Source organism: Dicentrarchus labrax, unplaced genomic scaffold (genome assembly GCF_905237075.1).
Source record: "Dicentrarchus labrax unplaced genomic scaffold, dlabrax2021, whole genome shotgun sequence".
Classification (NCBI taxonomy): Eukaryota; Metazoa; Chordata; class Actinopteri; family Moronidae; genus Dicentrarchus; species Dicentrarchus labrax.
Window position 1 is genome coordinate 23,227,125 of NW_026136710.1, and position 15,538 is coordinate 23,242,662.

The 15,538-nt window shown below is 42.0% G+C and overlaps 1 protein-coding gene across 5 annotated transcripts in view; it reads right to left on the minus strand.

The window, feature by feature from the left end:
* Window positions 1-15,538, minus strand: part of sptan1 (spectrin alpha, non-erythrocytic 1) — a 37,172-nt gene that overhangs the window by 963 nt on the left and 20,671 nt on the right. For 2 of the 5 annotated variants that reach the window (XM_051412245.1, XM_051412242.1), the window contains 30 exons: window positions 15,225-15,329; window positions 15,099-15,131; window positions 14,958-14,993; window positions 14,341-14,388; window positions 12,530-12,621; window positions 12,287-12,431; window positions 11,995-12,176; window positions 11,752-11,851; window positions 11,461-11,658; window positions 11,213-11,359; window positions 11,020-11,123; window positions 9,822-9,984; window positions 9,472-9,486; window positions 8,407-8,538; window positions 7,889-8,026; window positions 7,334-7,438; window positions 6,940-7,148; window positions 6,701-6,821; window positions 5,605-5,726; window positions 5,383-5,515; window positions 5,191-5,289; window positions 4,923-5,082; window positions 4,589-4,665; window positions 4,288-4,497; window positions 3,867-4,163; window positions 3,605-3,717; window positions 2,145-2,162; window positions 976-1,030; window positions 207-403; window positions 29-82 (listed from right to left, as the gene is read on the minus strand). In XM_051412245.1, coding sequence (XP_051268205.1) covers window positions 29-82; window positions 207-403; window positions 976-1,030; window positions 2,145-2,162; window positions 3,605-3,717; window positions 3,867-4,163; window positions 4,288-4,497; window positions 4,589-4,665; window positions 4,923-5,082; window positions 5,191-5,289; window positions 5,383-5,515; window positions 5,605-5,726; window positions 6,701-6,821; window positions 6,940-7,148; window positions 7,334-7,438; window positions 7,889-8,026; window positions 8,407-8,538; window positions 9,472-9,486; window positions 9,822-9,984; window positions 11,020-11,123; window positions 11,213-11,359; window positions 11,461-11,658; window positions 11,752-11,851; window positions 11,995-12,176; window positions 12,287-12,431; window positions 12,530-12,621; window positions 14,341-14,388; window positions 14,958-14,993; window positions 15,099-15,131; window positions 15,225-15,329 — 3,608 coding nt within the window. The remainder of the gene's footprint in view (window positions 1-28; window positions 83-206; window positions 404-975; window positions 1,031-2,144; window positions 2,163-3,604; window positions 3,718-3,866; window positions 4,164-4,287; window positions 4,498-4,588; window positions 4,666-4,922; window positions 5,083-5,190; window positions 5,290-5,382; window positions 5,516-5,604; window positions 5,727-6,700; window positions 6,822-6,939; window positions 7,149-7,333; window positions 7,439-7,888; window positions 8,027-8,406; window positions 8,539-9,471; window positions 9,487-9,821; window positions 9,985-11,019; window positions 11,124-11,212; window positions 11,360-11,460; window positions 11,659-11,751; window positions 11,852-11,994; window positions 12,177-12,286; window positions 12,432-12,529; window positions 12,622-14,340; window positions 14,389-14,957; window positions 14,994-15,098; window positions 15,132-15,224; window positions 15,330-15,538) is intronic. The other 3 variants (XM_051412246.1, XM_051412243.1, XM_051412244.1) reach the window with 2 other exon arrangements.

Consider the following 15,538-nt stretch of genomic DNA (forward strand, 5'->3'; position numbering starts at 1 on the left):
CACGATGTCATCAGCTCATCTCACTCACTTGAACATCATGCTGAACTCCTTCAGAGCCTCCTCTGTCACTCCAGTGGTGTTCCTGAAAGACAACGAAGGAGGAACGTGAGCAGAGCAGCTCACTGATCTCTCAACACCAACAGCTTACTTATGTTTGCCTACAGTGGACCTTCAGTGTGCCAACTCAGTGCTGTGTTGTTGTGTACCTGGCCTGTATCTGTTGCTCCAGGTTGTGCTGCATCCTCATTCCCAGTTGGTCCAGTTGGTCCCACTGCTGGGCCAGGCCCACTGTGCTGTGCTCTGTGTACTTATTGTCCAAGATCAGTGCTTCCTCCATAGCTGCACCAAGGTCTTCAATCTTCTTCAGCTGGCTGCGCATGGCTCGGATCTCCTGGTGCTTACGCTACACACACACACACAATCACACACAGTACATCAACAAAGCCCTATACCTCAGCTGCTCTTTGACAATACTTGTGCTCCATTAGAGTCCTGGTAACTGATGCTCATCTCTACCAGCAGAAGAGTTCACATGAGGCTTGGGTGGTATGAAGGTAAACCAGGGTATTTACTAATCCTGAAGGTATGATTTTTCAGTACAGTCAAAAACAGACCAGATCTTGGCTCTTCATTTTCATTTATTTTATTAATATTTCATTAATTGCCATAGTGTGTGCGTGGAAAGAATGAGCGTGCCAAGTGAAATTTTCTCGGACTGTGTCTCATGTCGTCCCCCGTGTGTCAAACAAGCTGTGTTCAGTGTATCTCACTCAGTGCAGATTTGCAGGATGATTCTGGGCTCTAAACTAATGCCAGACTGGCTACAAAAACTACGCTGGTTATAACAGAAACAGTATGATACAGCGACTTCTGTCACTAGCAGTCATACACAATATACCCTGGTGAAATGTTAGGAAGGTATGAGAAAAACCAGATACTGCACGAGCCTAGTTAACAACAGTGAGTGATATTTACCTTGGTGGCCTCCAGCTGGGACTCCAGGGTACCAGACTCTTCCACCATACATGACCTGACACCGACACAAACTGATGTTAGCAGGGAAGCAGCACTCACTCTGACACACTGTTAACAAGACATACATCCAGTATTCCCACAGAAACCTTTATGAACTACAATCAAATGTTTCGAGGTGCAAATTAAACTGGCTATTAAGTTTCAATTTAACAAATCTTTAATTTGACAGACTAACTCTGTCCTATGACAGTTGAGCTGCATTCATGCCAAAGATCTACTGGTAACCCAAACCATGCAAGGCTAGGGCTACTGCACACAGGACTGGAAACTGCTGCAGATCATTAGTACTTCATGAATGTGAGTCAGTTTTCTGTTACAGGAGATGAATGGTGCACTGTGAAGTCACTGCACACATGCTGAAAACTAAACCACAATAACTCAATGGGACCAAATTCCACTTAAAGTTGCTTAGAATACTCCTGTACTGTTTAGAAGCCAATAATTTGCAGTTTCCACCCCTGAGGTACACACAGTAAACATGGTGACAACTCTAAGTTTGAGGACCGTGTGGATGTTAGTACAGGAGGAAGGTACTGAGCACGCCAGAGCCCAACATGGTGGTTTTAGACTGAAGTGCATAAGGTCACAAGGGCCTGACGGCACCGCGTGGGTCAGAAAAAGCAAAAGAATATAAGAGCAAGGCTTGAAAAAGGTTGACCTTCCAGAAAGATCATCAGCAACCTGGTACTGATAGACACAGATAACCCGCCGATAGGCTATGCTATTCAAAGAGAGGATGGGGAGGAGGAAGGACCAGAGATTAAACATCAGACAAGAAAATGGAGTGAAAACACAGGGGATTTTCCAGAAAGAAAATCATGTACATCAAGGAGAAACAGAGGGAACATAATGATTTTAGACTGGTCCTATAAGCTTCATCATTTCAACACCCACTTTTAAGATCATCACATCCCACACCCACCCACCCACCCACACACACCCACCCACCCACCCACCCACACACACACACACACACACCCACCCACACACACACACCCACCCACCCACCCACCCACACACACCCACCCACCCACCCACACACACCCACCCACCCACCACACACACCCACTCATATAAACACACGTATAAATAAGAAAAGTGATATTAACCCATCCAGAAGATATGTCCTGATAAGCACAGTAATCCCAAGCATCAGCGTGGAAGCAGTCAAGAGGAACGAGGGAGAAAGAGAGGGGAGGGATGGAGAGAGGAAAAAAGAGAACAAATACACGTTAACAATGACACAGTGCTTAGTGCAAACAACCCTGAAAACAGAAAATGCTAACAGCAGTGTGGACAGCGCTCAATGTTTTGACGCCCTAGCTTTGAAAATGGAGACACGTGTGAATGTTTGTGAGAGAGCAAACATTTCACCAGTAAGCATGCTGAGCTCGTTTACACAAAGACACACACTGCAGAAAGCACCTTCACAGTATGCAAAGCAACGTCTGCAGCATGCCACAAATACCCAGATTTCATACTGGTTTGGAAAAAATCTCCAATATGGATCGGACCAGTCTCCTTGACCTACTGTATCCCACAATGCAAAGCGCTGGGACCATCACAGCAATCACAACAACAAACAAAGAGGAAGTATTGTTTGCAAATGTTGTATATTACAACATGAATAAATCCACTTGTGATCATTTCTGAGGAAATCAATGTGGTAGATTTTGAATATTGGCAATTTTAGGAAAAATGATGGCAAATCATAACCTGTGTCAGCTAGTGTGTTACTCAGGTTGTTAAAAGTATCAATACTCTGATACAATAATAATATGATATAAATACTCTTTGATACCACTTGTTGAAAATAATACAAACATATTACTTGATAGTATGGAAAGTACCCAAACTATAAAAAAAGATCTATCAGATTTTCAACCAAAGGTTGCACAGATTACTCAACGGGGAAGAAAATCAACTGGTCCTCAATGTGCTCAGTGACCAGTACCAGCACTGTGGGAAGGTAGTTTATCTCCTATTTAGTGTGCCTCCTTTTTTTTTTTGCTGTAGTATCGAAAAGAGGTATTTATTATAATGTTTATACACTAGCATTGTATCAAAGTTTAAAAATCTGGTATCATGACAATCTTACTTGTTAAACAGACCCATCTGGGAAGTGGTTGTTGGAACAAGCTCAAACACACATTACATTTGCAGTGAAGTAAAGCGACAAAATGCTGCTGAATCTGGTTCCTTCCAATCGTCAGATAGGCATTACTCATCTGTGTGGTAACTTTGGGCAAATCATAAACATCCACTTTTATAAATGATCTTTTTTGGAGCATGATGGGGTGATACACAGTAGCTGTGGTCTGTCATTAGCCATGCTATTGTTTACTTCCTTTTTCCAAAATCAGAAACGGGCTGAGCCCGGTCTAGCATACTGCAAAATAGATCCATTTAACAGTTTCATACTGCATGCTGCTAAGAAAAATATATGCCAGTGTGTGTGTCAAGACCGTCATGCAACTAAGACATTTTCAGCTTTAAAACATTCATGCTAGGTTGAAATGTTGAACTACATGAAAGAAGAGCTGATGAGTTGAAAGAACATGTGCTCTACCTGGTCTCCTGCAGCCACTGGTGGAAAGCGTTGGCGTGCTGTGCAAACTCCTGACGCAACTTATCGTTTTCCTCCTGCCTCCTCTGCTCCTTCTGCAGCTCCAGCTCCCGCTCCTACACTCACATTCACAGACGGACAGAAAGACACAGCAGCAAGGTAATTTTTACTGAAAACTACTTCCAACCTCTGCAAATCACAATAAATCGTTTATACTTGGTGCTGAATTTTGTGTGAACAAGTATATCATCTTAGATGTGGAGACCTTGATGATCTTCTGCAGGTTCCTCCAGGTTTCTTCCAGGGCCTCCATGGTGAACCAGGTGTAGGGGTTGGACACCACCTGGTAGCTCTTGATCTGCTGGTCCAGCTCGGCCAGCTGGTTGAAGTCGGCCTGAGCCGAGCTCAGTGAAGAGCGGAAGGCTTCATGGGCTTCGCGCAGCGCCCGGATCTCCTCCAGGGAGTTGCACCTCACCGGGTCCGTCAGATCCTCCTCTGCGTTCTCAAACCAGCTGTTGAAAGCCGACGCCTTCTTGGCGAATGTCAGGAACAAGTCCTCGACCTGGGGTAGGTGGAAAAGATACGTTCCTTAAAACAAGTCCGGCTTACTGATAAAACCTCAGAAAAAGCTTTCATTTTGGACATCACTGCTGAGGATTTATGGTTAAAAAAACAGGACGCTCTACCTTTCTGAAGTGCTCTTGAGCCTCCAGAAGCTTCTTTTTGCGAGCGGCTGAGTTGGACAGCAGCTGGTTCCAGCGCTTCATCAAAGCAGCATGACGAGCTTCAATGGCTTTTGATTGGACGTGCTTGGCAGCCACCAGCTGGTCCTTGAGAGCTGTGATGTTGGTGATACCCTCCTGTTGGAAGGCCTGGAGACCGGCATCAAACGTCTCCTGTAGACGGACGCAGAAAAAAAAAAAAGATATTGGAAAGAGTAACATGGCACAGAGGAAAAGTAGAAGAGTGTTTCAGAGGATGGAGTACCTGTTTGGTGAGCAGGGTCTGCACAGAGGACAGGTCTCTGCCATAGTCATCAGTCTTCAGGCTGTTCTCCTTCTCACCTAAAACACAAAGAGCATCCACAGGTTCAGACACGAAAATAAAGTCAGACAGTTATGGATTGTGATTGAGCATTAGATAATATAATATATATGATTTTTCAGAATGATCTTTACAGTATAAATATTATTAGGTATCTTTTAAGTGAATATATTTTAGTGGGATTACAGTACACACTACACATACACTACTATAGAAAATTGATAGAAGTTTGTTTTAGAATGAAAAAAGAAAGACAGAAGTGTTAATGTGTTCGTACCGATCCAGGACTCCACCACGTCTGCCTTCCAGTTGAACTGCAGGAAAGCAGAGTTCTCATCAAGCTTGGCCTTCCTCTGAGCCGCTGCCCTCTCCAGCTCCAACACTTTGCCTCGTAGAGCCGACATCTTGGCACTGATGTTGTCCACATGATGGTTGTTCTGTTTGAAACACATGCAAATGATCCTGAAACCTTTGTTCTGTAGATGATTATTTCACTGCTTTTGTGTATTTTTAAGTGTATTTTCTCAGTGATACACAGTCAGTACCTTCTTGATGAGCTCCTCTCCATTAGTGCACACATCGTTGACTCTGTCCCTGTGCACGGTGAAGTCAGTCTCAAATGCTTCATGCTTTTTCAGCAAACCCTGTTGAAATAAAAAAGGTCCAACTTAGCACTCTACAGTTAAAAAAACACTTTAAGTTATGTTACGGGAGTGTTGTCTGTGACAGAAAAGCACCTGCACAGCAGCCAGTGTATCTCCGTAGTCCTCGCTCCCCACTAGATTCAACTTCTCATTAATCCAAGCTTCTTCCTCTTCCACGTTCGCCACAAACTGCTGGTACTCGAGTGACTCCTCCAGCCTCTGTCCCCTGGAAGCAAACACACATGCCTACACTTACACACCTGCTTCCATCTGTGCGTATGTGTGAACTTAGAGTGTGTAGCTCAGCAGGCTTACCTCGCTCCAGATAAGTCTTTGAGTTCCTTCCAGTGGTCGACAAACTGGGCGAGCCTCTGCTGGATCTCCTCCTGGCCGATGGTGTTGTCATCGGACAGCTTCTTCCCAGTGTCCAGCACCGACTGGGAGCACACAGAACATATAATCCCTGCATACTAAAGCTACACTTTATCCCAGAATATAACCAGAATGTGGACCAAATACAACTGTCAAGCTCAAGTGGGGTTCAGGTCCAAGTCAGGTATTCAATAGTCAAATAATGCAACTTGCTATGGTATCATGGCATCATTCAATTTACAGATGACAGAGTTCAATAGTTTTTGAAACATAATACACGGGGGAAATCAGTTCTGCGAAATTCTGACTTGCTTCTGTGTTCATGCTTAGTACAAGCACCGACAAGGCCCCAGAGGAGGCGTTGTCGGCAGCACTCTTAGCTGCCATGTAACCGAGATGCTGTCAACATTTGTTGTCACTCCAGCAACGTTTTTTGGAAACTTGACATTTGAAAAACATCTCTGTTCTTTCTGCCCTGCCCTAAGACTTGCAGCAAACTGTGCAGTACATTAGGTTACGTTAGGAGTTTCACCCACGTCCTTGGGGCAACTCACTTCGATCGAGCCTTGTTGGCAGCCTTCTTAGCCCGACAGGGCAAGTGACTTGCTAGATTTACTATGACATGACAACTTGCTTGAGGCCTTGATTGAACTATGGCTCAAATGAGAAATATGAATTATGGATAGTTCCTCTTTTTGAGTAATACACTTAATCACTTTCTGAGTCAGATGAGAAGATTAATACTGCACGTCTGTGCATTGTGCGCTGCGCTAAAGTGAGGTTAGTTTAGCATAAAGAATGGAAGCAGGGGGATACAGCTAGCCTTACTCTGTCCAAAGTTAAGAAAATACACCTACCTCAACCTCAAAAGTTCACAAATAAACATGTTGTATGTTGTTGTTGTATAACATTTTATGGGGAATTTCTCGCTCCAACTATAGCCTTTTTTTTAAAAAGGTGTAAGCTTTTTGAGGGGAACAAAAATTTTGTGGTTTAAGTTTACTGAACAAAGGCACAATGGATGAATGGATGACCTTACCTGAATGGCTGGCTCATGGGCTCCCAGCTCAGCTTCCAGCCTCTTATGTTTCTTCCTCAAATTCTGTACTCCTGTCAAATCACGTCCGTAGTCCTCTGAACTTACAAGCAACTTCTTTTCTCTGTCGGGGCAGAAATGTGTATTTCAGTTGTTTATGTTCCATAAATTAAATACAAAAAAAGACCATCTCATCCCATCTCCACAGCTAATTTCCCTGATCCGAGGGGCAACTCTCTTACTTGATCCACGATTCTTCATCATCCAGGTCCCTGAAGAACTGATGCAGGCGGTGGGACTCGTTGAGTTTGGCACGGCGACCGGCAGCCATGCTCTTGATCTTGGTGAAGCGGCCATTAACAGCATCACGCTTGTCCTTCACCTGTGAGGTGTCGAAGGCGTTGCTGGCCATCAGGCTGTCAGCCTGGCCGTTTAGATCCTTCAGACGGTCCTGCAGGGAGGAGCGAGGGGGTCAGAGTCTCTAAATCTATGAATGCACTTTCATGTTTACTTCTTCAACTCTTGTTACCAACTCACTACCAACTCTCTAGGTGGGTATTTTGTAATCTGTGAGACAAAATTTTCACAAATGTTGTGAAATAAGGTTGTTCCCTGAGGTACAGCTGACCCACATACCTCATGGGCAGAAATATCAGCCTCCAGCAGCTGGTGTTTCTTCAGCAGGTTGTTGACTGAGGCAAGATCTTTGCCATAATCCTCAGAGGCAAGAAGAGCTTCCACCTGAGAAACAACAAACATGCATCAGACTTTGAGATGATCTTCTGCACATTGAATTCAATTCAATTCAATTTTATTTGTATAGCGCCAATTCATACCAGCAGTTATCTCAGGACACTTTTCAAATAGAGCAGGTCTAGACCGAACTCCTTATAACATTATTTACAGATGACCATGAGCAAGACCTTGGCGACAAGGGCAAGGAAAAACTGCCTGTTAAAAACCTAGGACAGATCCTTCGGCTCTAGACACACAGCAACAACTACACTAATAGTAGTGACTGATGATGATGAACATGAAGAAGATGATGAAGATGACGACAACAACGATGGGGGACAATGAGCAGTGACAACAGTAATAATAGTAACTGTAGTAATAATAATATTAATAATAATAATAACAACATTGGTGTGCCAGAATTGGTACACATGTATCGTGTATGCAGAGTCTCACCTCAGACAGCCAGAAGTCGAAGTCCTTGATGCCCGTGTTAAAGTTCTGCTGCTTGTTGGCCTCTTTGAGTTTCTGGCTTTTTTCTGCTGATTTGTTGACAAGGAACTGCCACTGTTCATCCAGAGCATTGAGGCGTGCCTGAGGAACAGACAACAGCTATTTTCACTTTGTCACTATACTATTGCATTTAAATCAGTTCTTACACATAACTTATGGAGAGCTAATAGGCCTCAGTTTATTTTATACAGAATCCATGTCTTGCTGTGGGGCTGAACAATTTAAAGATAACATCCATGGGATTATTCTGACCAATATTGGAATTTAAATTGTGTTTATTTATTATTATTATTTCAATATATATCAATAAAATCAAATCAAATTGTTAATTGCTAATACCTGTTAATCTCATTCTGCTATTAAGCTGCATTTGTGTCTGCTGAATGCCTAATATTTAATGGATATTTAATAACAGACTTTTGTTATAGAGCATTCACAGTATGCAGACATGTTGAATATACCTTGACTGCATCCTCGCTGCCGGCACAGGCTCCTCTCTGGATCAGGGCGTTGCCAGTATCAATGACCCCACGAATTCGGTCTGCGTTGGCGTGCAGCTCAGCCTCAAACGCCTGATGTTTCTGATGCTTACTCTGACAGCACACACAGAGGTGGGAGTGAACACAGACACAAAATGAGAACCACAAGGTGAACACGCTTCTGTTTTATGGTGTAAATGTTCAGAACTCTCCTTAAACTGAGATAAGTTGTTTAACACTTAACAATTAGCATTGCTTTTATACTTACGTTGTAAGCCAGACCTAAAATTTAAGTCAGTTCAACAAAGTATTTGAAGTACTATATGGCTAACATTATTGGCAATTGTGAATTAGTTTATAAAATTGTGTTTGGAACTGAAAAACTAGAGAATGGAATATAAAAATTACACAGGACACCGACCATGACAACGACAGACACAGAGGACAAACGTGAAGAACATAAAATGGTGGAGAGGACAACATCTGCAAAAGAGCTACCTTGAAAAAAACTTAATGAAGGAAGGGTCACTTCAAAGTTGCTTCATGTTTGTATCCTTCTACATTTCCATGACCTTCTCAGCTGGTCTATTTACTCTTTAAAGATCATACACAGAGCCACTTAGGGGCTGGTGATTGCTTCTTATAATTTAGAATTTGTCAGCTCTGCTATTAGTCAGAAATACTTTTTCATTTAATGGTCCAAAGAAATTTGTTTGACTGTGGAATTAAATATGTGCTACAAGTTTGAAGATAACCCCCTTCAAGAATTGAAAATATAAATGGAAGCCACACCCAACAACTAGTAGCCTTCGATGACAAAACAAACCTAGAATAAAATACAAAAAATGAACACAGAATTAAGCAAAAACACTGAAATTAACAAAATTAAAACCCAGATGGAAAAGAAGCTGGCACTCAACAGTGCTGATGAGGGACAAACTCAAGATGGAGTGCCTATTCTACATTGTGGCTACACACACAGCAAAGACGTGGACACATGGATAACCTGCTCGGTTGTTAGTCAGCTGACACACTACTCAAACTTACCAGCAGCTTGGACAGCTATAAAAAAAAAATAAGACAGTGGGAGAAAAATTCAGTCTCACTTCAGACAGGACACAGGGAGGGATTTGACACAGTTAAGAGTATCGTCAATACAATGAGACAAAACAGATTAGCATTTTTTTATTTTAGCTAAGGACACACGACTGGCTTATTTTGTGGCTTGCCTGCCCTAGAATCAGTAACCATCTAGGAACATTTCTATGTTCCTTTAAAAAAAGAAACAAATACTATCTTTTCTGTTCACTAAATTAATGAGCGGAACTTGCACTCAGACTGTCCGTGATATGAACTTCTGTTAGTTAGCCCTGTGTTAGTAGAAGCCAAATGTGTACCTGGATATTGGTAGGGTCCTTGTAGGACTCATCGGTTGCTGTCTGCAGCTTCTCGCTGATCCAAGCCTCAATTTCATCCACATCCCTGCTGAACTGCTGCAAAGTCTGGGATTCACCCAGCTTGGAACGCTTCTCAATCATCTGGGCCTTCAGCCGGCGCCACCTTTCAAACATCAGAATTTAAAGTGTAAAATGGAGCTCAAACACAGGCATATACAATTCAAACATTTACAACAGTTGCCTCTAGTTTAGTTGCCAAATGTGGCGCTGCCCGTCTCAATGCTTTGTGTACCCTTGCTACCTACTAACAAAGCAACTGGTTTGGATCTTATCCCAGTCAGCTTTTTGATGGATAGTGGCAGTGTAGTTTCATCACTTATATTCTCAAGTAATTGTTGTTTTAAGTGACAACAAAAGTTATCCTGTTGTTTAAGAAGAATAGCAAAGCAGGTGTAAGGAGTTATAGGCCAGTTTCATTTTTTATGACTATGTCTAAGGTTTTTGAGCAATTGGGTGTTTAATCAGGCTCAATACTTTGTCTCACATAACAAAATTCAGCCTGGCTTTACGGTAGCATATTCTAGTGACAATTGTCTATCCTTTTGATTGTAGGATGCCAGATAAAATTAAGTTTTTAATTAATTAATTAAATTAAGCAAATTAAGTAATATGCTTTTGATACAGTGGGTATTACGGTATTACATGTGGGGTTCCCCAAGGCTCCACATTAGGGCCTCTCTTATCCCTATAAAATACAATATGTATAAAAATGAGATGTGAAAAGCTGACTTCTGTTATATGCTGATGACTCTGCATTACTGCCATCTGGTAAATAAACAAGATTAAGTTCACTCTTGGATATTAAATATGTGTAATGGAGTACCTTTCAATACATTTAGGTAAAACTAACTCAATTCGATTTGAGAGGAAGCTGTTTAAGGCAAACAGGTTGAAAGTTGTGTGTAATGGAACTGAAACTGTCTCAGAAGTGTCACACAAGTAGGACAGATATTGAACCAATTACTCTTCTGTTAAGCCATTTTATTGAACTAGGTACTAATCTTTTATGCAATTTTGTTTTTTTCCCCATTGATCAGTTGTATGTTACATGTTTTTGTGTCTGTATTCTAAACTTTTGGGACCACTTTAAGTGTCCATCAATAGAAAAAATAAATATTAAAAATCCAACTTTTCCTACCTGTCAAGGACTTCATTGCGGCGATTGAAGATCTCAGGTTTGGCATAATGGTCAGCTCCAATCAGCTGGTCAGCAAAGGACTGCAGAGCAGCAATCTTCTCCTCCTGTACAGCAGGGCAAAATTTTATCATTTACAGAACACAACTACCAATCAATATTAAAAGCTTTTTGAGAGTCGAATCATCTTACTGACCTGCACGTTAATGGCCTTGTCAAAGTCTTCATGTTTCTTGATGAGGGCCTCCACGCTGTCCAGGGAGTCACCCTTGTCGTCACTGGCAAGGAAGGCTTCACGAGCCGCCATCCAGTTCTCAGCCTGCTCACAGTCCCTGTTGAAGAGCTGCAGGGCGACAAAGACAACAGTTAGTCAGTGAAGGGCCATCAACAGTAATGCCATAATAACCATTTTTAACTGGTCCTGTCATGGCTCAACACCAATACCTGGAGCTCGAGGCACTGGTCCAACATCATGCGACGCTGCACCCAGGCCTTCTCCAGATCAGCACGCTCGCGATCTAGAGCCTCCAGTTTCTGCTGAATCTCGGGACTAGCATAGTGGCCTCGCACCAGCAGCTGTTGACCAAATTGTTCAAAGGCCTGGAAGGTTCCAGCACGAGCATCGATCTCTGTGCGGTGTTCCTGGAAAGATAATAAAAGAAATGAAAGATGCATAGTCAGTGTTTGATGGGCAAAAACAGTTTTGCACAGAGAAAAAGAATAAGAATTCAATACCTGGTGCCTTTCCAGAAGGGCTTCGGCTCCCGTCACGTCTTTGGCCAGCTCCTCTGAGGACACTAGTCCTCGGATGCCATTAATCCAGGACATCAGATCTCTGTGTAGAGATGAAGAAGTTATAGCCCAAAAATACCACACATGAACTGCATGTCTTAGACAGTTAGACCCCATTTTCAATCTAATTCATCACCCGAACAACATATGAGACCCAGTCGCATCCACCTGTTCTTCTCTCCTTACCTGAAGTCAGAAAGGAAGCGCTGCAGGTCATGGGAGTTGCCAAGCTTGTCTTTGCGCTGGTCAGCACGTCCCACCAGGCTGCTCCAGGCAGTGTTTAGCTCAGTGCATTTCTCCTGGATGTCATCCACTGCCTCAGGGTGGGACTGGATCAGACGCTCCGCTGTCTCCCCAAGAGAATTCACCTGGGTAGGGGAATAGCAAAAATTTGCATCAAGACAAATACTACATCTACACCAGATATTTGGTTGTAGATCAGCTACAAGTCTCATATATGACTAAAAGACAATCTGACCTTATCACCCAGGGCTGCAAGGTCTCTTTCAAAGCCTTCGTGTTTGCGCTGCAGAGCCTGGACACTGGCTAAGTCATGACCGTAGTTGTCAGTGTTGAGGGCCTGGTTCTTCTCCTCAATCCACTCTTTAGTTTCATCAGCATCCCTGAGGAGGCACAAACACAACTTTGCTCTTGTAACTGTCAAAGATGATGGTGAGGCGTAAACACAAACCTGTAGGTGATGTTACAGACACGTGTTTACCTGTGGAATCGTTGCACCTCATGGGCACTGCCCAGCATGTTGCTCCTGTCTTCAGCAAGCTGCTGCAGGGACCTCCAGCGATTATTCAGCTCCTACACATAAAACACAGTCAAAATTAAATAGCTCTCTACACTCTTCAGAGTTTGCTCAGCTCTTCCAGAGAAAGTTCCTTCAAATGTTGGTGGGAAACTCTGCAAAGATTTGCAGTATGTGTACTAAACATACCCTAAATTAAAGAGGGACTTGTTGAGTGTTTGAGGGTGTTTTCACACATGTAGTTCGGTTCATTTGATCCAAACCAAAAAAATTATACATTGTTGCAATTTTGTTCTGGTCTGGTTCATGTTCACATTGACTTTTAACAAACAAACCAAGAGAAGTAAACATGAAGTTATACAGACTGACAGGTAACTCGTTGATTGGACTATTTTAGAGACTGTCATCCTCCATCATCAGGACCCAAGTGAGGAAATCAAATTACAGTGACATGACAGATGTTTATGCAGCACTTCAATGCTTCTGATGTGTATATTTATGTTGTTTATGGTTATGATAATAAGCATTATTAGACTACAAATCGTGTATGAATGAGTTAGTTTCAATTTGATAGGCTTTGCCATCACTGAGTAAATATGTGTGAAAGGGTGAATGTGGCACGTAGTGTAAAAGCGCTTTGAGTGGTCGGAAGACTAGAAACTACACTATACAAGTACAGGTCCATTAACCATTTACCATTTAATGAACGGATGAGGTACACAAAGTAGGATACGAGCACAGCAGCTCTAACAGCTTTTGACTTCTTAAATCAGGGAAAATACCTGCGCTGACGTGCATACATGGTTACCAAACAATTTGTATAAATATAAACTTATACATGCACACGTCCAGATATACACAGTTTTACCATATTGTACTTTATATGTATGTAGTGCATATATTTTATTTTATTCTCTTTCTTTACTTTTTGTACTACATTCCTCTGTGCTGCTGTGCCAATTTGAATTTCCACAACAGGGGATCAATAAAGGAACATCTTGCCTTTTCAGATCACTTCCTGAACAATTTAGCAGATGGATTAATAAATAATGCTAAAATCACACATCTGCTATCATATACTCCTGTGGTTGGTTCATTTTCTTTCACACCACAAACAATCCACACCAGAGTCTGCTTGAAAGTCTACCCTTTCAAGCTGTCTCAGTCCAGTTGTTTGGTCCACAACAGGTTCGATTGACAGCCCAAATGAACTGCACTAAGGGTCCGTACCCAAACCAAACAGGTCAGGTGTGAAAGCACCCTTAGAGATCATGATTTAAGGTGAGGTGAGGAATGCTAACATATTGAACTTAAACATAACTAAACATAATCATGCAAATACAATATGTGCAAGATGTGTGGTAATTTCTATAGTGTGTTTGATAGGCAGAGACAGTGAAGGACAAACAAAAGCAGGTGGATGGTGGGGGTGACATGCACAGAACTAGATGCATGGCATGAGGACAAAGAAAATAACAGCAAAAAGTCAGGATCTACAAAAGGACAAGGGAAGACATGACTAATAATGTAGTATGCCAACAATCATTCACACTACAATAAACAAAATGGATCATTAGACAAACAAATGCCATGGGAAACAAGATGAACCAAACAAAACTGAGCACTATAGTTAGAGTCAGGTTTCAGCCAACAGGAAGAGACGGATCATGTGACACCATGACGATGGGGTTAGTTTTCTGATCATAATACAGGACAGGGGAGCTTGGGTGGGGAACGATTCATAAGTGAGGTTGGGATTGACTAGTTAATCTTACCTTGATGGTATTAAAGTTAGCCGTTGTTTGAACAGCCAAGCGTATATTCTATAGTCAAAGGTGAACAAAACATGGCAGAAAGAAAGGGGGGAAAGGGAGGAGGACAAAAACAGAAAAACACCACACCAGTCAAGAGTATTATGGAAACTCCCAAGAGTTTACACCAATCAGGACATAGTGAAGACTGCAACCATGGCCAGAGCAGAACCAGCCAACCTGCCCCAAACATTGAATTATGATGAATCAAACAATATACTTGTCAATGATTGAGACATCTTGAGACTTAATTTTAAATTCAAGGTATGCTAAAAAAAAAAAGCCTCCCCGGTTGTCTCATCAATGTCTAATCATATTCCATGAGGACATGTAACATTAACCCCATGCTAGCAAAATGTCTTATTGGGCATGATTGCAGTAAATTCCAGAAGTGACACACCAGTATCAAACATCAACCCAATGCTGAACAGCCATGCACAGTTACAGTATCAGATCAAGATTGACAGGCTGTCGAATCTTTGCAGTTGATGCAGTTTGTCTAAAAAAATACATAAAACATCTGAATGTTTGAATGTATTTTCTGCATACAGATTAACATTAAAGTGTCAGAAGAAGCTTACCTTCCATGGAGATGCAGTCTTGGAATCTGCTTCATCCTGTTCAAGAAATAAGGCATCGGACATTCATTTCATTGTTGTGATATTTGAAATATTTCTTAAATATCAAGTAAAATGTGTTTAAATTACAGAAATAATTATAACCTTGCCAGGAGCAGCACCAAGCAGTTCTTGTTGCTGCAAACAGGAGAGCAAAAATACTCTTAATTAAATTACAGCTAAAACATGGAAGATGGCTCATACAGTCACAGCCCGGGAGGTAGAACTTACCTGAGCCTGGACCATGGGAGCCTCCTCAGCCATCAGACCTTCAGATTCCAGCTCAGATGCCACTTTGTTAATGTCCCTCAGACGAGACTCATTGGCCTTCAGGTCCTGGACCAAACAAGAGACATACAATTAGTCTCAACAAATACACACAGTAGCCAAGAGAGTACTTAAGCAGAAATGAGCATAGTAACGCAAGTTGAAGATTCAATATCAGCTTCTAGTTTCTGACTAATCAATTACACACCTAACATGATTTCATCCTAAAAATGACATTAGAATTACATTTACATTACAGGGAGATAAATGAAATGAAG